Below are 24,279 nucleotides of genomic sequence, written 5' to 3' on the forward strand. Positions count from 1 at the left end.
ACAACATGGATCTCTTGATTCTTGCCTCTTGATATTTATTCTCCCTTGGATTTTGGCTTGGATTAGTTTATGGAGTTGAAGAGAGGGTTTTTTTGGAGAGCTTTTGGATCTGATTTGGTGAAATAAAATGTCCAAATGAAGTGGAGTGAATTATATAAAGCGAAACTTAAAATCCCGTCGAGCAATTTTGCGCCCATTTTGACGGGCCGTCAAAATTCCTACGAACCGTCAAAATGGTCCGTAGAACTACCCAGTCAAATATGGTTCATCGTAACCATTTTACGGCCTGGCTGGTACGATTTGACGGGCCCTTGAGAATTTTCTGCGGTTGCGCCAAATTCGCGGGCCGCCAAATGGTCATGAGAATTTTTTTGCTCAGACAGTCTGTCTTGAAACACCCATAAGTTTTTACTCCGACGTCACATTGACGAACGGTTTGTTGCGTTGGAAACTAGACTCAATGAACATAAATTTGGATAAAAGAAACACACCAAAACTTCTCATATTCTAGGAGATATGTCTCCCCAATCTAGACTAAAATCCTATCCGAAAATTTTGCCAAGTTTTACCAAAGTTCCCACAAACTCCATTCCTTTATTTGCTTGTTCTTAAATCTTTCCATAGATTATTTCATGGGATTAAACCCCCATAATCATAATATGGGAACATATAATCTCATATATCCTAAAAGGTAACTCCAGTTTCCACGATTAGGACAACTAACACCTAACGAATCTCAACGGATGAAACTACGAGGTGTAACACACAACTACCCGGACAATTCGGTGTCTGTCACCGAGACAGTGCCCAAAGGAACAGATTTCCATGTAACGGAACTGGTGGGAGCTACTCATAAGATAGATGCTACAGAGGTACCCATGCCCACAGTGTACAAAATGATTGCGTCAGCTATGCTTTAGAATGGTTTTGAACCTGGAAAAGGTTTGGGAAGAAATTTGAACGGATCACAGGGTCAATCCCCATTCCTCAAGAGAATTTTCATTTTGGACTAGGGTATGTCCCAACTAACGATGAGGTCTCGTCAGCTGCTAAAAAGAAGAGGGACATTGCAAAGCTTCATAAACCTATTCCGAATTTATACCAATCATTCCCAAACAGGATGCCAATTCCGAATGATGCAGGCATAGAAGAAGGGATAGGGATGCTATTCCAATAGGAAGATTGCTCATTGGTGCTGAAAGAATACACAGAAGCGCCCACCATCCGAGATGCTAATCCGGGCGAACAACTGTCAAACTGGACTTCCATCCCACTATAGGTTCCTTGGAAGACAAATGATGAATTTATTTTCCCAAAAAATGGCGAGGATAAGTCGAGGCTCGATTACTCGCCCTTTGCATTTACCTCGTAATGTTTTCAAAAATAGAAATGGCTCAATGTTAATCCGAGCCAGGACCACATTTTTACTTTTATCTCCATCAAATTAATGAAGCCTCGAAGTATGGATCATAACTTGTATTTAGTTTTCTTAAATTGCATGCATACTAACCTCACTTTACTTTGGTTGTTTAGTAACAAAAATAATAATACAACCCTAAATGTCATGACATGTTGGGATGAAAATAAGTCACACAGTGTAGAGGAAGAGAAATATGAGGAATAGACGAGGAGACAATGTTACCCGAGGGCCTCGTAGAAGAAGTAGAACAATTGGAAAATGAGGAGAAGCCAAATATGAATGAAACAAAAGCAATCAATCTAGGTGACGAAGAAAACATTAAAGAAACTAGGATAAGTGCGCGCACCTAAAAGTACCGCAAAAGGAAGAGTTAATAAATCTCCTAACGGAATACGTGGACATATTCGCATGGTCATATGCTGAGATGCTAGGCTTAAGCACTAGTGTGATGTCCCACAGGTTACCTATCAATGCAGGGTTTGCCCCTGTAAAATAAAAAACAGGCAGTTCAAGCCGGATCTCAGCATCCGCATCAAGGACGAAGTGGAAAAACAAATCAAGTCAGGGGTGGTAGAAGTAACCTCAGACCCCACATGGTTAGCAAACATAGTGCCCGTGCCTAAAAATGATGGAAAGATACGAATATGTGTAGACTATCGGGATCTCAATCGAGCATGTTCCAAAGATAACTTTCCACTCCCAAAGATCCATATATATACTCATAGATAATTGTGACAAGCATGAGTTGCAGTCATTTGTGGATTGTTTCGCTAAGTATCACCAAATCCTTGCCAGAACAAAGAAGATGCGGAGAAAACAACCTTCATCACTCCATGGGTAGTATATCATTATAGGGTGATGCCATTTGATCTTAAAAACGCTGGTGCCACCTACATGAGGGCCATAACTACCATATTCCATGACATGATCCACAGGGAAATTGAAGTGTATATGGACGATGTCATCATCAAGTCAAGAGAGAGCGCGAAGCACACCACACATTTGAGGAAATTCTTTGATAGGCTCCGAAAGTTCTATCTAAAGCTGAACCCGGAGAAGTGCACATTTAGGGTACTCGCTGGAAAGTTGCTTGGATTCATAGTAAGACGAAGTGGCATAGAACTAGATCCGAACAAGATCAAAGCAATCCAAGAGTTGCCTCCCCCTAAGACTAAGAAAGAGGTCATGAGCTTCTTAGGAAGGTTGAATTACATCGCGCAATTCATAGCTCAGTCCACCATCATTGTGGAACCCATACTGAAGCTCTTAAAGAAAGACGCTCCCACAAAATGGACAGAAGAATGCCAAGAGGCTTTTGACACCATCAAGAGATATTTTTCTAATCCACTAGTTTTGGTACCCCCTAGGCCCGGGAGTCCTCTTTTGTTTTACTTGTCTGTATCAGAAAACACCTTCGGGTGCATGTTAGGACAACATGATGAAACGGGCAAAAAGGAACGTGCCATATATTAATTGAGCAAGAAATTCACTGCTTGTGAGGCAAGATACACACTGGTGGAAAAGAACTGTTGCGCCCTAACATGGGTGGCTCAGAAGTTGAGGCACTATTTATCATTATATACCACCCATCACATATCTAAAATGGATCCGCTAAGGTATATCTTTCGCCAGCCCATGCCCATTGGAAAGTTGTCCAAGCATCAAATGCTATTGAGCTATTCGATATAGTGTACATAGCATAAAAGGCCGTCAAAGAGAAAGCATTGGCTGATCTCTTAGCCGAAAGTCCTGTGGATGAAGATCTCAAACAGCTTCAAACCCATTTTCCAGATGAAGAAGTGTTGGGCATCGAAGAGGAAGCAGTGGAACCTCACACCGGGTGGATATTGTTCTTTGATGGGGCCGTCAATTACAAAGGTACTGGAATTGGAGCGGTCTTGATATCAGAAACCGAGCAACATTACCCGATGGCCGCAAAGCTCAAATTCCATTGTACCAACAATATGACAGAATACAAAGCTTGCATCTTGGGCCTAAGAATGGCATTGGATATGGACGTCAGTGAGCTGCTAGTCAGAGGAGACTTTGATCTCCTAATACACTAAGTACAGGGCGAGTGGGCCCCTACGAATGATAAAATCTTTCCATATGTAAACCTAGCACAAAGATTGTGCTAGAAGTTCAAAAAGACCGAATTCAAGCTTACACCAAGGGCTCAGAATGAGTTTGCCGATGCTTTGGACACCATAGCATCCATGATCCAACATCCCAGAAGCAATCACATTGACCCGTTAGAAATCAGTCTGAAAGAGGAGCACGCCTATTGTTCTCACATGAAGGCAGAGCCAGATGGAAAACCATGGTATAACGACATCAAGTTGTATTTGGAGAAGCGTGAGTATCCCGAAGGCATCGCGAGTAATCAAATTAAAACCATCGGAAGAATGGCCAATGATTTCTTCCTGAACAAAGAAATACTGCACAAGCGGACGCCGAATTTGGGTTTGCTCCGATGTGTAGATGTTTACTTTGCCACAAAGTTTGTAAAAAAAATACACGCCGGACACCGGCCTTATATGAATGGTTTTGTGCTGGCTAAGAAAATCCTCCGGCCAGGATATTACTGGATGACGATCGAAAGCGATTGTTTCCAATCTGTAAAAAAAAATGCCATCAATGCCAAATCTATGGAGATCTGACCAAAGTCCCACCAGGTGAAATCAATGCCATGAGCTCACCTTGGCCATTTGTCACTTGGGGTATGGACTTCATTGGACCAATCGAGCCTGCTGCTTCCAATGGGCATCGATTCATTCTAGTCGCTATCGACTACTTTACCAAATGGGTGGAAGCAACATCCCACAAATCAGTGACGAAGAAAGTAGTGGCCGACTTTGTGCAAAATAATATCATATGCCGTTTCGGCATACCCGAGTCCATCATAACGGATAACGGGGCAAATCTGAATAGTCACTTGATGAAGGACATCTGTGAGCATTTCAAGATCACTCATAGGAACTCCACGGCCTACCGGCCATAAATGAATGGAGCTGTAGAAGCAGCCAATAAGAACATCAAAAGGATATTAAGAAAGCTGACGGACAACTACATAGGCTGGCACGAGCAGTTGCCATACGCTCTATTGGGTTACCGCACAATAGCCCAAACTTTAACAGAGGCAACTCTTTAATTGTATGTTTACGGTACCAAAGCTGTCATACCCACCGAAGTTGAGATACCTTCACTCAAAATCATTCAAAAGGAAAAATTGGACAATGCAGAATGGGTTAGGCTAGATACGAGCAATTGGCGTTAATCGATGAAAAAAGGATGGTTCTTGTATGTCACGGTCAATTATATCGGCAAAGGATGGAACGCGCCTTTAATAAACGCGTCAGAGCGTGACTTTTTCTAATAGGGCAATTGGTACTCAAAAGAATATTCCCACACCAGGATGAGTACAAGGGGAAGTTCGCCCCTAACTGGCAAGGTCCCTACGTGGTTCGTAAAGTGCTCTCTGGAGGAGTAATAGTGCTGGCAGAGATGGACGGACAAGAGTGGCCCAAGCCAATCAACGCAGATGCAGTCAAGCGGTACTATGCCTGAAGACGCACCTCCTCAGTTACAAAAGTTTGTTTTCATTTGCTTGTAATAGTTGGTTTTCATTTGCTTGTATTAGTTATTACTTTGCTTGTAACCATTTGTAATAGTTAAAAGAAAAAAAAAACAAATTACCTCTTTGTAATATGAACTACGCAATGACTTGACTTCCCTAAAGTGGGATACATAAGCATTCCATTTGGGACCCGGTCACATTATTAGTAAAACTCAAAAATCAATCACTTTATTTCGAACGATGTTCGACCTAATTCCTACTGCGACAGGATACGTAGGTGCTCTTTGAGCTCGGTTGTACCAAAAGAAAAGCCCATGAAACCCCTAGGAAGCCTCGAGAAGGGTCTGGATCTGGCACGAAGAGATTGGCACACATGGACCAACCGGCGAATTTTTTTTAAGGATCTCAAAATTCCGGTACTTGTACCTCGTTAAGAAGAAACCCGAGTTCCAAATCAAAGAGAATATTTAATCCGAATTTCTCACCCTCAACCAGTCAACAAATTTAATCAATACGACACCCTAAACTGGCGTGGAAATTTTGCCCTCAAAATTTCCACGCTATTACTCGGCACGAGAGTTTTCCAGGCAAATATGTCCAAATTAGGGCAGAATTTTTGAGAAGATCTCAAAAATTTCGCAGAGGAGAAGGAGCCATTAGCTATTTGAGCAAGGGACGAAAGAAGAGAATACTTCTCATCCAAAGCGCATGTCATGACAATTAACTTAAACAATTTTATAGAAATGAAAACGCATTTACTCCCATAAAATAGTTTTATTCGGTAACTTACGATTTATGAAAATAATTTCCCTCGCATAGTCAAGATAAATTCATCTTTCAAATACCAAACCCAAGAGGGATTGAGCCCGAAGTGGGCAAAGCTGGCGGTACAACCAGGGACAGCAAGACGGATCAACTTTAATAGGAAACTAACCCCTTGCTGATGCAGGTCCCCATGTCGTCAGGAGGACGATCCATTTTTCTAACTTTGTTTCATGTGCAGGTGAAAAGTATTTTCCATACAAAATCCAAGCCATCGCCGGAGGCAAGGTTCATAATCTGGTTAGCCACGTGGGTTATAAAGGATCGAAATGCAATAAGCGAAAACATCTAACCACGAGGGAAATCAAAAGATCGAAATGCCATGAGGGAAAATATCCAGCCACAAGGGCTAACAAATGAGCGAAAATGCCATTAGAGTAAACATCCGACCGACAGGGCCACAGTGAAAAAAAAAAAACAAAATCAATGAAGCAGCGCATCTAACCAAGAGGGTCGCAGCGGATGTTTAAAGAATCAGGCGATGTAAATCCGGTCAATTGGTTGCAGTTGTCACTACAAAGGTCAAGCAATGTAAAACAGGCCCATTGGGTGCAGTTTTCGCTCCAATGAGTTAGGCGATGTAAATTCGATCAATTAGTTGCAGTTGTCGCTACAAAGGTCAAGCAATGTAAATCCGATCAATTGATTACAATCTTCGCTACAAAGGTCAAGCGATGTAAACCCGGCCAGTTGGGTGCAATTTTTGCTCCAGTGAATTAAGCGATGTAAATCCGGCCAGTCGGCTGCGGTTTTCACTACAAGAGTCAGGCGATGTAAATCCGCTCAATTGGTTTTAGTTTTTGCTACAAAGGTCAAGCGACGTAAATCCGGCCGATAGGTGTGTTTTTCACTCAAAGTTAGATGTAAATCGTCAATTGGTTGCGATTTTATTACAAAGGTCAAGCGATGTAAATCCGGCCAGTTGGGTGTAGTTTTTGCTTTAGTGAGTCAGGCGATGTAAATCCGGTCAATTGGTTACAGTTGTCGCTACAAAGGTCAAGCGATGATTCGGCCAGTTGGGTGCAGTTTTCGCTACAAAGGTCAAGCGATTTAAATCCGGCCAGTTGGGTGCAGTTTTTTGTTCCAGTGAATCAAGCGATGTAAATCCATGACCCCTCAGGCGTTATATATGCGTACATTATGTATTATATATAGGGTATAGGAAAGGTGACGGCATTATATATGCACTACCACCTGATCAGCTGATCACATAATGGCCGATATGATACGATGGGATGCCCACAGAGGCTTGAGAGGCGTTATATACCCATATATGTATGACCCTTATGCATGCATGCACAGTATTTATGTATATCATTGGCCCACAGAGGCAGTTCAGACATACAGGTTGTATTTATTTCATCATATGTTCTCTTATGTCTCTTTCATGTTACTTTCATGCCTTACATACTCAGTAGTTTGTTCGTACTGACATCCCTTTCCCGGGGGCGCTGCGTTTCATACCCGCAGGTTCAGGTAGACAGGTTGACGATCCGCCACTGTAGGCTGCTATTCAACTGTTATTAAAGCACTCCTCTTATTCCGGAGTTGCTGTTGTGTTTTTGGTACATTATACTTTTGTGTGCTTATGGGTATGGCGGGGCCGTATCCCGACTTTGTTATGTCATATACTCCAGTAGAGGCTTGTAGTTAGTCATGGTATAGTTAGACTTTATATGGCCATTCGACCCACATTTCATCATGTGTGTCTTCTTGGGCTCATTCCTTTCTCAAAGATATCTCTTATATGATTTAGCAGATTTTCATCGGGTGACCCTGAGGTCCACTCTTGTTTATGATCATGATAGGAAAGCATGTTTAGCGGTGCTCGGCAGGTATGGCATGGGTGCCCATCATGGCCCTCCAGTTTGGCTCGTGACAGTTGGGTCTTTAGAATTATGCTTGTTATTGTTCGGGTGTGTGTAGAGGGTACAAGTGGTGACCAAGTAGCTGATCCTTGACTTTCAGCTTTCATATCAGTCCCTTTCAGTTGAGGTGAGTCACCATTAGATCATGACGACTTCTTCATGTTTTAGAAGACTTATTATCTTATTTTCTAGCTATGATTTGTATGTTGTATTCAGATATAGTAGCTCCATGACTTAGTCTTCTTGGGGTGTATGGACAAATTTGATACTTTGTTAACGCTTCCACACTTATCAATATATTAAGACGTTTAGTAGAATCATTTTTTATATTTGTATGTTTTGCATATCTTAGCTTAGAGGGTTCGCCTTATGGGTAGTAGTTTGGCAAGTGCCTTATCGCAGCCTGAGTGCTAGATTTGAATCGTGACATGTACTCATTCAACACCTCTTAACTTCCACATGTTCTTCCTTTGGCTCCCTACCTTCATCCCTTCCACTATTGACTTCAGTCTGCATCAACTTGATTATAAAGAATTGAAATGTTTTTTTGTGACAACTCATCAAGACTTAACACTGACTTCCTTAAACTTAGGTAGAATCCTTGTGATGTTAATGGTTTATCTGGGTATTCAAACTTCAAGGAAAAGCTTCTTGAAGTTGAATATGATATCTCCCACGGGACAAATCCATGATACCCCTAAAACCATATCACGGTAGCCTATAGAAAATATGAAAAAGCCATCCTAAAAAATAGTACCCTGCATTAACCATTTGAATCCCCTGCATATCTTATCAGTTGGGGTCTCGCTCTTCCCAACCACTTGAACAGTTTGTGGGTTCATTTTTTGGAGCTTACAACGGAACCTCACAACTGCGTCTTCATCAATAAAATTGTGGGTAGAACCATAATCAATAAAAAAATGTCTTAGGGTCTTTTGTCAGTGAAGCCCTGAAGCCTTAAAGTCTTATAGCCCATAGTGTCATTTAGTGCATGTAAAGAGATAGCACAATTCTATATTACCTCCACCAAAAGTTCTTCTTCCTCTCTCCTTCTTCCTGTTTTCACTCTCCTCAATCGATGTTTCATCTCCTACATCCAACTCAACTGAGAATGGGTGCCTTTCGGCCTTAAATTTATATCTCAAAGTAGCATAACCCCTCTGCTCTTTTCTTATCTATTTCTTCTGAGATTATACTTTTTCTCCTGGTGTTATCCATACTTGCAGTGATAGGTTTCCTAAAATTGCATGCGTTATTTCTATGTAGGTTACTAATCCAACTCCTAGTAATCTCCTAGACAGTGACTATGTTCCTGCAGATGTTGCCTTTATAACTTTGTTTTGGGCAGCAAAGTTAGATTCTGATGTCTAGCTATATGGTATGCTTGAGATAGGTTGCAAGGACTGCCAGTTTTGACTGCATTACTGATTTTAGTCTTGAGGTTGTTCACGAATATGTTGATAGCATACTCCACAAGCAAAGTGATCCTAGTCATTACCCTGTCAAAGGTAGATTGGTATTCCTTCACAAACCTAGTGTGCTTCACTCTCATCATCTCAATCATTGGGTCAGTGAGCTCAGCACCAAGTTGGGAGATGTAAATGGGACAAGCCTCTTAAAAACCCTTAGTTCCATTATGATGCATCTCCTGCAAAGTTGAGTGCTATCAGCTTCGATCTCTGGTGGATAGGCATATCTTCTACAGAGAAAAATGATCTACCTTGTACAACCATGTTCTTTAGTCCTCACCATTAAATTTGAGAAACTCAATCTCGATATGCTTGGTAAATGATGGGGATGAAAATGAGATATTACTGATATTCTTTGGAGTATGGAACTATGGATTAGCTGGTGGATTCTAGTTAGGTATATGGGATGGTGTGTAAAGGGCTTGATGGGATAAAGATGGAGGAACGTGATTATGTTGGGTGTACTAGACAGAAGAATATTGGATATTCTGAATATATTGGATTTGTGAGGGGTTGCATACCGAAGGGTAAGACCTGTGGATAAAATTGGACATTTTGTAACGGCATGCCCTGAATATATGGTATATGGAAATTGTATGGCTGAGACATGGAGGTTTGCACCGGGTTTGTTTAATTTGGATTTAAGTACCTTGGACCCGAGGGTTTTGAAAATTTTGTACACAGGTGACTGAAGGTTTTGTATTGGAGTACTGACTTAGCCTTGTGGATTAAGGTCATGGTTGTTAACAGAAACTTGAGCTTTATGTGTTATAGGAAAGGAGGTAGCTAGATCTACAAATTTGAATGACCTATCAGAAGGAGAATACATCTCACCTCCACTAATTGCCAAATCTTTATCCCTGGTTGTTATCCTCCATTGACAGCTTTTTAAAGTCTTCGTAGAGCTTGATATAGATTTTGAAAAGCCTGTTCATGATTCGCCTCGAGTTGATTTTGGCTGATGGTGAAGTTCGTCCTCTACATGGATATTCTTTGCAGTAGATTCATCATTTGTGTCATTTCGAAACCCTAAATTTGCATAGCCAAGAAAGAGCACTGATACCACTGTTGTAGATGCACAAATTTGTATCAGGAAGAAGATTATATCAACAACTGCGAACCTACGCTAAGAGATAACCAGGGTAATAATTTGATTGATAAAATTCAGAATGGAATGATTACAGTGTACAAAAGAAGTGTCAACTCTACCAAGATATTCTCCCTTGTCAGAGTATAACTAACTTCTGGAGCTTCTCGGAATAAGATAAGAGAAATATTGAGGGGCTAATGTATAATTATAAGTACTAGGAATTAATAAATACTAATTAAGGACTAAAATGCATTAAACAGAACTTGCACTAACTCCTTCCCGATAACTTACTTAGCGGCTATGTTCCCCTCTTTTGTATGATGTACAATTCTCGCAAGCTTGCTTTCTTTAATTCGTATCAAAGAAAGAAGAGAGTTATAGTAAGAGAGGTAGTAGTACTTGTAGAAATCTGGATCAAAGTACTACTGATCGAGGAGTGTGGTGTGATTCTTGAGATCAATATTCACGCTTTTATATGAGATCTCTGATTAGATCCATGAGAATAGACAACATTTCAACAAAATGCTTTACTCCTTCAGTGGACTTACTCAACATGAATCTACATTTTATATTAGTCGAATTAGTTGCTTTCATATGTCAGATAATTTTAAAAAATCTAAATATCAAAAGTCCTAAATAATTCCAAAACTGTTGCATAGGATCCCAAATACTATCAAAAAGGAAGCTCTCACGTTTTGACCAGACAAAAGGCTAGAAAAACAAAGACCAATTGACCAAGTTATCATCTAGGGAAGGCTCATGTCACAAGTCTTCACAAACCCTAGCCACATGAGACCCATATACTCCATCTAGAAACAATCTTCTTATTTAATGAATAATGACGACACTTTAAAATTTGTCAAATGCCCACTACACATTTTATATTATAATCATAGAGAAAAGGAAAGCCTTTGAAAATATAAATCATTCATATCATAAGAATCCAAAGACTTGGATCAAAATTTTAAGGGAAAGGGTCAAAAATACCCCTCTACTTTGGAAAAAGGGTTAAAAATATCCTCCAAACTTATTTTGGGTTAAAAATACCCCTCCCATCCTTAAAGTTTTCAAATATACACGTCTTGTGGACGGAATTATCCCAAAATAACCCGAAATCATTTTTGAAACTCGCACCATCATTTAAACATTTAACTAAATAATAACCCATAAAATCCCCTTATTCCCCCAATATGTAGGTTTGAAGTTTGAGGGAATTGGGGAAATAAAGGGATCTTATGGGTTATTATTTAGTTGGGTCGGATTTAAATGATGGAACAGGTTTAAATAATGATTTCGGGTTATTTTGGGGGATAGTTTCCGTCAAGACTGGGGTATATTTAAAAACTTTAAGGATGAGAGGAGTATTTTTGACCCAAAATAAATTTGGAGGATATTTTTAGCTCTTTTTCCAAAGTAGAGGGATATTTTTTGACCCTTTTCCCAAATTTTAATATACACTATATATGGAGGAGAGAGGTTGGCACTCTCGAGGTCATAAAGTAATCAACTGATCATCAAACCCACTATTTCCCTTTTGACTTTGTTATCCCCTCCACCCCATATCAGTCCCCTCATTGAGCTAATTATAGAAATATTGGCTTTCAAAGACTCATGACTTTATTTTACACCAAATAGCGCTTATAGTTTGTAAAAAGGTACCAACTTTTTTATTTAATCATTCTGTATTTATAATTCATTAACTAAACTAATTTAAATTTGCACCAAATAAATCGAATAAAAAGATATGATGTTCCCTATTAAAAGCTTTTTTATTTCAAAAATTCGAACCTGAAACCTGTATCAAATATGCAAAAATTATAACTATCTGATAATACCCATCGATGGTCAACAGATCCCACTTGCAATATGTTATCCAATGTGTAATAATTTGATCAATTCCTCATACCGCTATCCCATGGAGTAACAATTACGGTGCAAAACTTTCTTTATTAATATTTGAGTGGCAACTGGAATGAATGGACCTTCTCTCTATTACACCTGACGCGTATATGATATTTGTCGAGAACTATATGAAAATACGATAATTATATCTTCTCATAATAAAAAATAACTAGACAATGACAAAAATACCTCTCAAGTGATAATATAGTTTATATTAATATGGAAGAGTAGCTGTACGCCTGTAATAATTTGACTATTGCACTGATTTGCTTCTCCCATTAATTAACAATTGCATTCGGTAGCAGAACTCCTTTTTTTTTTTTTTTAGTTCTAGTACAGTAGTACTTATTTATTAGGAGCTTGTACGAGTGAACACAAAATCGATATTTTAACATTCATTATATTTGATTCGTACCAATTTTTTTGAAGTTGCTGTTAAACAATTGTCTTGGTGAAAAATATCCTACAAATCATTATGAATAGTGTGGAGCATTTGGAACATATCAATTGAAGTATGCTATTATTTCTATTGAAATTGAAAGAGAGGAAAACAAAAGAATAGTCTTATTAACATGATATATGTAAGGTGTATGAGGATGGTTGACAAAAAAGATGTAAAACATAAGAAATTCCCGCACTCACACTAAAAAAAACAAGTAAAACCCCACTACTTGCATGATTCAATGTCCGCCAAATCCACAAACTTTAAGATATTTCTCTTTTACTTTTCACGCAAAATCAAAAGTTTTCAACTGCCAACAAACAAAGAACAATAAACAAATGGACCCCCCCCCCACCCCGCAAAACCCCAACCCCCAAGAATCCCTTCCCTTTCACACACCCCCAAAAGCCTCTTGCTCCATCTTGTTCTTTTCTCTAGGAGTTGACCAAATGAAACTTTTGCATTGATTGCTTTCTGGTTTTACAGAATCTTCACGTCTCTTGGTGGGGCAAAGAACTAGCTCCTAGATTAGTTGAATATTGAAGGTTAAGAAGATTCAATGACTATAGCAGATGGTGGTGTCTCTGTAATGGAAAATGGATGATCATGTTCTCCTTCATATGTAACAATCAATATGTTTGGATCATCCAATGCCCTCTCCACATGTTTTCTAGCTGGACATCCTCTTACACTGCTACACTTGTAATATCCCCTGAAAATTTCATCCCCGCAAAACATTAAGCACGATTCATATAACTAGCTATTTGAAATATAAAAATGTTTATGGATCGAGTGATCTAAAACCACTAAAAAACGTAACAGATAAAGGTTACCTGGGATGAGGAGAACCCTTGATCGGTTTCTGACCATATTTCCTCCAAGAAAAGTCATCTGGTGGTATATCAGCCATTTTCATGCTAATAGCAGGGATTCTCACCACTCGTTTTACCTTTGATTTCCTGATACAAATTTTCAATTCCGCAAATTTTAGAACTCAACAAAATATGGAAGAAAAAAAAAATGAGCGGTCATGATGGCGTTGGCTTTTACCTTTTCTTGGGGCAATGGCAACGGCCAGATGATCCACCAGCACTGCTGCACTTAACGGCCATATCATCCATGGAACTGCACTTCCGTTTTAAGGACGACGTCGAGAGAGGCGGCCGGCCGGCTGATGACAGATTTGTTATTTGAAAACCTGACGACGTCGTCATCGACGGCTGCAAACTCTCGCTGTCACCTGTTAACGATGAAATGAATGAATTCGCTGGCGATGGGGTAGCAAAGTTGATGGTCGTCGTTGACTCTTTCCTCTCCAACGACCCCACCTGGACGTGCGAGTTTTGGGGGAACGGAGGTAAACACTGAACCGGGGTCGGACAATAGATTTTTGAACCGGATTGTGGGTTCTCCTTTTCTTTAGGACTGGTGGTGACTGGACCCCTACGGAACCGGGCATGACCGGTTCTTGATTTGCCAAGTAAAGAAATGAACTTTTTGAATTTGTTGACAGCTGTATCAGCTACTGCTAGGTAATCTGTTGAAAAATCTATGGTGGGGTTAGCTTTTAAAGATGGATCTTGAAAGTTCTGTTTCAGTTTTTGTGAATGATTTTGAGATTGAGAAAGCAATCTGATTAATTTCTCAACGCTTTGTAAACCAGCGGTAGCAGCTTCTTGCATGGCGTTTTCATCCATTTTTGATGTGTAACTATTGTTCCTACAGCTAGTGGTCATCAAATCTACAGCCATATCTGTAAAAACATCAAACAAAGAGAAGAGAAAGAGAAAACCCCAATATTTATGAGAGAAAAGGAGATGAAGAGAAAGGAGAAGTAGAACAAAGCCAAAGATGATAAAAGAAAAGAGAGAGGAAATTGTATTCTAATGTATTGGGAGTCAAACTTTGATGAATGGTTTTATTTTCTTCTATTTCAATGCAAATGCTGACTTGCCGTTTCTGACCTGATTTCTGTCAAAGGGTAAAACCAATGAGAGGTGCACACGTGGATTTTTGGAGAAAACAGGGAGAAGAAGATATTGACCAAAGGTTTTTAAGAGTGGGAGACCCGTTAACGGGTAAAGCGGTGGAATGGAAGAAGGAAGACTTTAGGAGATGGGAACGAGGAAGCAGAAAGTCAAAAGCTAAATAATTGAGGCGTTGGATGATGATGAATAGTACTCCCTCCATATTGCCTTAGTTTGATTTGGTATAGATTTTAAAAAATAATAGAAGATTTTTAAAATATATAATTTAAAATAAATAGATATTTGTGTGATTGTAAATCATCTCATAAAAATAAATTATTTGTAAATTTATAAATATGTCAATCTTTTTGTAATAAATTAATAAAGAAAGTAAAATAATCTTATTAGAACTGAGGTAAAATCGGTGTGGAAATAAATCTAGAAGTGGTGAGAAAAATTGTTTTTGGCTATCAAGAAAAATTAGGTTGAGTTGACACAGAGCTCAATCAAGGTAGAAAAGCAGATTGTATTGATTTAACTTATTTTATTAGGCACAAATTGGTTTCGCATCAACCAAAAAGTTCGATTATTGTTTAAATATTCTTGTTCGCGATAAATTTTGCTAGCTTAAATTAAATAACTGCAATCATAAAATAAATGTGAGAAAAATTATTTTATTGATTATTTTACGAGTACATCTCTGGATGTATCCTTTGATTCTAATCTCCGTATTGTTCGTCTTGATTCGAGGGCCAATGTAGCGTCTTTCTCGAATGGATGACGGACTTCTATTGATGTGTTGAATAACTTTGAACAACACTTTGGATTGTTCTTGAGGGAAGACGTCTCTCGAACTCTCCTTCTTGTCGAAGACTTTTGGAGAAGATTATGTGGATGTCGTTGCTCTCCTATTGCCTCTAGTCAAGATGCTATGCAACTTTCAAGATGTCTTCAAAATGGGATATGTGACCCTTTTATATAGGTGTGAGCTAGATTTGAATGTATTTTAGTCTCCAAGTATTTCTAGGGAACCTTGGGCTAGAAAGACGTGGGTTGGGCTTGTCTTGTAGAGGTCCAATTTAATTTAATGGACTAACCAAAATGTGATTTGGATTTCATTCAAATCGTGTAATTTTGACTTAAATATTAATAAAACTTTATTAACCAAAATTTGACTTGGTCAACATGTCAATAACTTAGAATTTAATCCAAGTTTCGTATGGATTAATTTAATTAAAATTTGAATGTCTGCTGATGTCCTCTACTTCAAGACTTGTCGAGGTGTAGGCTTGCTGAAACTTGATGGCTATACTTCAATTTAATTTTTTTGTGTGTCTTCAAAATGCACTCGGCAACATGTATTTGTAGACTCTTGAAACAACTTGTCGAAAGATTTTTTTTATTTTTTTTTATTTTTTTGCGTTACAAAATGCATCTTCCATCTTATCCTTTCATTTCCAATTGGGAGATGTAACCATTTAGCTCCAAAAAAAAAAATATATATTATGTCCTTTGTGATTTTTTTTCAACATGTACATAACTTTCTACAACCATATAGGGAAAATTGTTGAATTTATACACATGACAACTTTTCTTTCCTTGTTTAGTTTTGCAAAGAATCCTTCTTTCTTGGAGTGACCTCATTCATAACCAAAATTAGTGACCACAAAGTCATTTCATGTGTAAGTAAATGAATAGAGGATTCTTTTTCCTTAAATTGTTGGTTCATCTTTCCATATGGTGCAAAAGAATATAGGGTTATTTTTCCTTAATTTGTTTGTTCATCTTTTCATACGATGCAAAAGAATATAAGGTTCTTTTTCCTTAAATTATTGGTTCAGCCTTTCTATATTATGCAAAAGAATATTTTCCTTCTTTAACTTTTACCACAACTTGACTTGTATGGGATTGAGAATTGTTGATAAACAACCTCAAGAACTCTATATAAGGATGTGTTATGCAATCATCTCAACCACAATCTTTTGAAATGCGTGGCTCATTCTCCCTCCAAAGGTTTTACTCGGGATTTTTCTCTTTTTTTTTTTTTTTTTGAATTCAAAAGAACTAAAGTTTTTCTTTCAATTCGTAGAATTTGTGTTGAATTTCCTGATTTGCGCTTTCTTTTTTCAGCATTGTACAGTCTCACGAAAAAGTCCATATCTTGATATTGGAGTGTCCAAATGACGACCGGCTTAGTTTTGTAAAAAGATGACATCGAAGGCTACGACATATCCAAAAATCAAACCAAAACTCCTTCTGGATTGACGGGAGTTATTTTTCAAGTTGAACTCGTTTTCTTCTCTCAGCACTGTGCAGTCACACGGAAAACTCCATATTTTGAAATTTGAGTCCAAATGACGAGCGGCTTGTTTCTGTAAAAATAAAACATAGAAGACTACGAGATATCCAAAAATCAAATAGAAACTCCTTCTGGATTGACATAAATTATTTTTGAAATCAGCGATACAATTTGACATACCTGACTTTGGACTGCATTCATGAGCACACTTCTTTTTTTTTTTCTTTTTTTTTTTGTGTATCTTCCTTTTTTTTTTTTTTGTAGGTTTGCATGAAGGTGTAAATGGTCTCTATTTCGAATCGAGAAGATACACACGACGTCACAAACCGCTCCCGAAGCCACGAAGATCAAACAAAATTCCTGCGGTGCTGGAAGGCCCTTCATACTTCATCATCGTTGATTAGCGAGCAGCTACTTGGTCGTCCGTCCGACTTCAATGAAACTTGATGTATCATTCTGTCCGGCTTTGACTAGAAGCAACTTAATGCATATATCCTTTCTTGGTATTTTTTTTTTTTTTTTACTTCGGCGAAGAACAACTTGGTGATTCCCCCTTGCTTATGGCTTTACACCATTTTTCAAGACATCACTTGGCGTATTCACAACCACTTGGAGTCAGCTTTTCCGACCTTGGTGAACAAACATATGGAGATTCTTATCCCCGCGACTTGAAAAATGAAGTATACTTCGTTTCTACTTGCATTTTGAGAAAGACGTACAAAGAGAATTTCATCCTTCCAACTACTTAATGGAAGAATTTGTAGAGAATTAATCCTTCAAGATTTGGCAGATAAATGTGTGTGTCACAATGTTCACCATCTCGAGTTGAAGCGTTTTGGTGCTAACATTTTTTTTGTTTGTTTGCAGGTTTATAAAGGAGCACAAATGGTCTTGATATCATACCAAGAAGATGTCCACGTGATCTGTGAGGAATCACTTGGTGTGTCCACCATTGTAGTAATTTTTGCGGACACAACTTGGAGCCTCCATTTTCCTTGTGGCGTTGATAGAGCAATTACATGGTGTATCTCTTCCTTGCGGCTTAAAGAGATTGACACTCAGAGTAGTCCTTTCCAACCTTGGCGAGAAAGTTGATGGTGCATCTCCCTCTTTAGCTTGGCGGAAGAGACACTTGAATTACCTTTTTTTTTTTTGCAGTTATGTCGAGCAAGTACATGAACTAAGTAGATTTGCCCTTAGACAGAGTGAGTAGACCCATACATGCACCAAGATCCATCTACTATGAAGAAGTTGATGTAAGAAGATCGTCATGGAAAAATGCTCCTTCCTCCAAAGTTGTAGAATCTTATCTTTAGATTCTCCAAGCGTGTGAAAGGGAGCAAAGGAAACATTGTGCAAGCAACTTTTCTTTGGCTTCGCATTGAAGGGATGGGTCTTTTTTTTTACTCATGTGAATGTAATTAGAAGAAAATTTTAAATTGCCTACGTACCTCGGTAAAGTGGATCAAGTCATTACGTGACTCAGAAAGAGTATCTTATTTGAGTTTTTTTTTTTTTTTTTTTTTTGCATGCAGTTTAACTCGTGCATCATGGAGTGTTGAAACGTATAGTTTAAGCTTATGCGGAAAGGAGCATAGTAGCTTGCAGTTGAGGCTCGTGTTTCAAGGAGCATTGCAACTTGCAGTTAAGGTTTGTGCATCGAGGAGCATTGCGATGTGTAGTTTAAGCTAGTGCATCAAGGAGCAGTTCAGGAAAGAATTACAATAATGTAACTGGATTTCGAACCCTTTGTTATGAAGCATTGTTTTATCAATTCTTCCGTTAGACTTTGTGCTTCTCCATGTTTGCAGATGATGTGTGGTTGCTCTTTTCCTTTGGGATTTGTCACTTCAAAGCTTTTTAATGCTTATGTCTTTTATGAGAAACCAATGTCCAAGTTTCACCGTACTTATTATTGGAGTGGACATTTGACTTGGACGTGTTTGAATTCTTGTTCAAGGCGGGAACTTCAACTTGCTCAAAGCTCCCAAATTGTGGCACGATTGATCCTTGGTTCAATTTTTGTGGATACAACAGAAGGCCTACATCTTAGAGTTTCTAGCACTGAGCTCTTCTTGTTATGAAGATAAGCACTAGCATGGTTCTCCTTAACTATATCTTCATCATCAATGATTATTTTTCCATCCCTAATTAACGTCATAATCTTCTTTTCACGACGAAACATTTTTCCAGTTGGATGATTGATGATGCGATGAAATTTGAAATAATTGGGATCATTAGTTTTGTTGGCTTCGTCAGGTCGCTTTGATGGAGGAAGTTCAATAACCTGCTTGGTCAGTAACTCATCAAGAATCGAAGGGACATCAGAGTCTGGAAAAGGATAAATTTTGCTTTTAACTCCTTCAAGGTTGGATGTCGCTTTTCTTCTGGAGGATGCTGACTTGTATCTTTCTCATTCATTTTTTGTTTAGCAGTGACTTTTATTGATGTTATTCCTACCACCATGGTTTCTTCAGTTTTGTCACGACCCAACTCGTGAATCGTGAGGGCACCCACACTAACCCTCCTGGTGGGCAAACTGTCACACCCCAATCCTGATAGGGCGTGACGGGCACCCGACTCTCATCAGAGTCGACCGAACCCTCAGACATTCGCTCTATCAAAACCTGTCATTTCAAAACTTTTAAGAACATAAAGCTTTTCCAAAAAGAAATCATCTAAAATACACACTCTTTTAAAGTACACAAATGACTCAACTGACATCACTCTGTTGACATCTCGATAAACATACCACAGGACACTGTCTGCAAAGTCTCTAACATATACAAAATACCATAACATAAGTACTTTGACTCGGCAACACTCCGAACCGAGACGGAGCTCACAATCCGGTGATAGCCAGGAACATTCTATAGCCAAATGTCTTCTACTCATCTGTATACACCTGCGTAGCATGAAACGCAGCGCCCCCAGGTAAAGGGACGTCAGTACGAACAATGTACCGAGTATGTAAGGCAGAACTGAAACAATATATCTCGACTCGGATGATAAAAGAGTAGCAGACTCAACTCCGTACCGTAACCAACACGATATAAACATGTACGCGCGTATGAACTTTTGATGCGGCATGAGTATGTGTATATATATATATATATATATATATATATATATATATATATATGCATGCCTTCACCCCTGCCGGGGCACTCTCCTTTGGGCATAATAGCATAATGGCCCTTCGGGCGACCGCTTAAAACCGCTTCATAACGTACGGCCCTTTCGGGCGACGCTTTCGGCTTCATAATCGTCGTACACCAGCTGATCAGGTGGTTTGTGTATATAACGCCTTAGCCCTTTTCCCTTCCCCATGAAATGATGTCGTGCATGTATGTAAATATGCAAATGCATGAAAATCTTTGGAAACCATCAAAAGACTCCCTTCGGAGCAACTTTTATTTCAAAACGGGAACTTCTTCCCTTTTCTTAAAAATGGGAACTTCTTCCCCTTTTTCTCAAAAATGGGAACTTCTTCCCCTTTTCATTTGTCTCCTTCGAGACTCAAAAATTAAATGTAAAATGCATAGGTAAGAGAAAGACCTTATGAATGTCCCCCTTGAGGAATTAGGCAACATTATGAGATCGCACAACTTAAGAATGCCCCTTCGGGCTTAAGAGGTCAAGGAACTCAGGACATCCTACATCTAGGAATGGATTCATTATGAACATCATTACGCTTCGCACTTGTCATAGATCATGCCAAAAAGAAGGAAAGGATAGCCTTAACATACCTGGAAGCTCGCTTCTCGACTTTCCAACCTACCTCCTGTCTTGAAATCTACATATAAAACCATTCATTCTATTATTAGGCCCGTTGTCATATACTTATCCTAAGCCTCCAAATAAATCTTTCTAGAATCTCGAAATTTCGGCGATGACTTCATTTATATGCCTAGCCCAAAATCTCAATTCAGCAACCAACAACAACAACAACAATACCAACATCAACAACAATATTATCAACACCAAAATATTCCATAAACATCCCACACGATGTTTTATCCAATTTCTCGACCCATAAATTCCTTATATGCTCATTTTATAGCTTTTCCTCCGTAGATAACCTTAAATCAATACTAATAAGGAAAGATTCATACCTTTCACCCGCTAGAACTGCAATATCTTCGATTATCACCTTGAATCCAAGCCAAGTTTCACCGCAATACGATAGTATAATCGCAACTACGCGCTGTCCAACCTTAAATCCGGAGATTATACTTAATTATCGTTGAAATCTAGTGGATAGAAGTTGGGAGAATTTTCTAGAAGGTTTGGGAAATATTTGGAGGATTCTTAGCTAAAAAATGAGGTTTTGGATTAGATTTGGTCCTTAAATAGTGGGTCAAATTCGGGTCGGGGTCACTGTAGCAGTATTGTAGCAGCACTATAGCATGCGTTTTTACTTTGTCAGCCGAACTTGTAACGTCCATAATTCTCTACTCCGATATCCTATCGACGAGCGGTTTATTGGGTTGGAAACTAGACTCGACGAACTTCATTTTAGCCTTTTACCTTGCTTCAAAGCTCCTCATCTACTAAAAGATATTCTTCCTCCAAGTTGGGCAAAAATTACCCCTCATATTCTCTTCCAAGTTCCAACAAATTTAATTTTCTTAATTCACTTGTCCTTCAATCCTTCCATAGCTTACAATATGCACTTAAACCCTTATAACCATAAGTTAAACACATATAAGCTCACATACCTCCTGAAAGGTAGCTCGAATCTCAACATACGAAACTACGGGGTGTAACATCCTTCCCCCCTTTAAAAACATTCGTCCTCGAATGTTAAATTAAGACGAAACTTACTTCAAACTACATCTATAATCCATCCTTGTGCTCGTACTCAAGCTTACTTGCTTCCCCCCTTAAAGGTTTTTACCTTATGGTATCACTCTATCCAGAGTATTCCATTCAAATCCGTAGTCGTAGACATTTCGTCATGATCCTTAACATCCTTCCCTTTTTGCCTCCACATGCCCGCTTATTTTTCCTTTATTCTTTTCTTAAAAGTATCGTCCTATGGTACCTTTCGGAACTCTAAATCTCATGTCCTTTCCTGAACTCATTTGATTTTTTTTTTTTTGTCGGCTTCCTTTTATTTGTCACCAATTGTTCCGGTTTTCTGAGCAACCATTTCCTCATTTCTTTTTGTTGTATTTCCTTTTTCCATAAATACTATCCCATGTGATTATCTCTACTTCCTTGCTTCTTTCCACCCCTGGTCACCTTTTGCAATCTATTTCTGTCCTTGGTCTTTTTCAGATCTCACTTCGATTTATTCTATCTAGTTTAACTCAAAAATACTTTCGTAGCTCACCTTATGTCCCTACACTCTTATGCTTCCATTAGTATCGAAATAGCCTAATCTTGACTTTTTTATCTTAACACTCTAACTTGCGTTGCCTTGTACCTTCCCTCAATTCATCCGTAATATCGTGGCGTATATCCTCTGCTTGTTATCCCACCTTTGGCATCAACTCTTCACTTAGTCCTTTCCCTCATATTGTATCACCTCATTATCAAAACCCTACTATTCCCCTTAATCCCACTCGAATACAATTATCTCAATAGCTTCGACCATAAGTCTCAAAATCAATCCGTATCTATGTGCAACAATACTCTTTAACTTGACTTGAACATATAGCCGATTCCATAATCCTTCTGATAATTTACTACCATATTGTCTTCATATGACTCGCATAACTTTACTCACTTGTTTTTATAAAACCTCAAATTGTACTATTGATCACCTTCCTTGCTGATCATTCAGGATATCTTACTTGTTTATCAATTTTCTTTATAATCCCAATAAGTCTCATTCCTATAAAGCCTTTAATATAATCCATCTGAATCCCCTTAATCTCAACTGAGCCATCTAAGAATTCCTTCTAGAGCAGTTCACAAGTATTAATTCAACATATTTCACTTACCATCCTGTCGCTAGGTTTCCCATTTCCCTTACTTCTGCAATGTACACATACTCACATGATTTAGCTTTGAGAGATTTTTAACAGAGCTTCCCTTGTAATTCTTACTATCCCAAACTCAAACGCGCGACTCGAAAGCAAGTCCAATGCCTCATCAAGGCAACCGCAAATACAAACGATCCATAGTTCAGCTATACTAAATTCCTCTCATATATCAGCACCAATAGACAGAAAACATACCTTTCTGATACGATCACCAATCCTTACTAGTAACCTTAAAACCAAGCAAGCAATCACTCATCAATAATCAAGACATCTGGAGTTAGGACCAGGAATTTCATAACTTATGACATAGCTCTACGGCACGATCTAAGATAAGAAAGAAAGGTAACCATCCTAGATGTCCTGTAGCCTCCTGTTTATAAATGTGGCGCGCTTCACACCATAAACAAGACTCTACTGGACACGACTTTGCAGACAACCCCTAGGATGAACTGCTCTGATACCAATTTGTCACACCCCAATCCTGATAGGGCATGACGGGCACCCGACTCTCATCATAGTCGAGCGAACCCTCAAACATTCGCTCTATCAAAACCTGTCATTTCAATAACTTTTAAGAACATAAAACTTTTCCAAAATGAAATCATCTAAAATACATACTCTTTTAAAGTACACAAATGACTCAACTGACATCGCTCTGTCGACATCTCGACAAACATACTACAGGACACTGTCTGCAAAGTCTCTAACATATACAAAATACCATAACTTAAATACTTTGACTCGGCAACACTCCGAACCGGGATGGAGCTCACCAATCCACCGATAGCACGGGAACATCCTATAGCCAAATGTCTTCTACTCATTATATATACACCGCGTGGCACGAAACGCAGCGCCTCCGGTGCAAAGGGACGTCGAATGAACAATGTACCGAGTATGTATGCGTAACCGAAAAATATATCTCGACTTGGATGATAAAAGAGTAACGGACTCAACCTTTGTACCGTAACCAACTCGATAAACATGTACGTGCATATGAACTTTTGATGCGAGCATGAGCTGATATATGTATATATATATATATATATATATATATATATATATATATATATAATGCATGCCTTCACCCTGCTCGCAGCCCCTTCGGGCATAAAAGCATAATGGCCCCTTCGGGCAGCCTCTTTCGGCTTCATAATAATGGCCCCTACGGGCAGCCGCTTCCGGCTTCATACTGATGGCCACTTTCGGCATTCGCTCATAATCGTCATACACCGGGAATTTCGATCAGGTGGTTTGCGTATAACGCCTTAGCCCTTTTCCCTTCCCCATGAAATGATGTCGTGCATGTATATAAATATGCTAATGCATGAAAATCATGAAACCATCAAAAGACTCCTTCGAGCAACTTTTATTTCATAACGGAACTTTCCCTTTTCTTAAAAATGGGAACTTCTTCCCCTTTTTCATTT

At 38.8% G+C, this 24,279-nt stretch overlaps 1 protein-coding gene and 2 long non-coding RNA genes across 3 annotated transcripts; 1 reads left to right on the plus strand and 2 right to left on the minus strand.

The window, feature by feature from the left end:
* Window positions 1–9,308: 9,308 nt before the first annotated feature.
* Window positions 9,309–12,078, minus strand: LOC132041419 (uncharacterized). Its single transcript, XR_009411023.1, has 3 exons — window positions 11,910–12,078; window positions 11,680–11,825; window positions 9,309–11,196 (listed from the first exon to the last, which is right to left on the minus strand). It is a non-coding gene; the product is annotated as an uncharacterized LOC132041419 (long non-coding RNA).
* Window positions 12,079–12,691: 613 nt separating this feature from the next.
* LOC132041418 (probable WRKY transcription factor 7) lies at window positions 12,692–14,749 on the minus strand. The gene is made up of 3 exons (XM_059432133.1): window positions 13,641–14,749; window positions 13,424–13,549; window positions 12,692–13,302 (listed from the first exon to the last, which is right to left on the minus strand). The coding sequence occupies exons 1-3, from the start codon at window positions 14,339–14,341 to the stop codon at window positions 13,137–13,139; spliced, it is 993 nt and encodes a 330-aa protein (XP_059288116.1). The 5' UTR covers window positions 14,342–14,749; the 3' UTR covers window positions 12,692–13,136.
* A 1,775-nt stretch (window positions 14,750–16,524) lies between these two features.
* On the plus strand, window positions 16,525–18,683 carry LOC132041420 (uncharacterized). The gene is made up of 3 exons (XR_009411024.1): window positions 16,525–16,570; window positions 16,688–17,359; window positions 17,724–18,683. It is a non-coding gene; the product is annotated as an uncharacterized LOC132041420 (long non-coding RNA).
* The last annotated feature ends 5,596 nt before the right edge of the window (window positions 18,684–24,279 follow it).

This window comes from Lycium ferocissimum, unplaced genomic scaffold (assembly GCF_029784015.1).
Source record: "Lycium ferocissimum isolate CSIRO_LF1 unplaced genomic scaffold, AGI_CSIRO_Lferr_CH_V1 ctg10139, whole genome shotgun sequence".
Classification (NCBI taxonomy): domain Eukaryota; kingdom Viridiplantae; phylum Streptophyta; class Magnoliopsida; order Solanales; family Solanaceae; genus Lycium; species Lycium ferocissimum.

Coding starts and splice junctions, on each gene's coding strand:
- LOC132041418 (XM_059432133.1), bottom strand. CDS start 14,341: ATGGCTGTAGATTTGATGACCACTAGCTGTAGGAACAATAGTTACACA. Junction 13,550..13,640: donor TGCCATTGCCCCAAGAAAAG/GTAAAAGCCAAC, acceptor AATTTGTATCAG/GAAATCAAAGGTAAAACGAG. Junction 13,303..13,423: donor AAGGGTTCTCCTCATCCCAG/GTAACCTTTATC, acceptor TGAAATTTTCAG/GGGATATTACAAGTGTAGCA.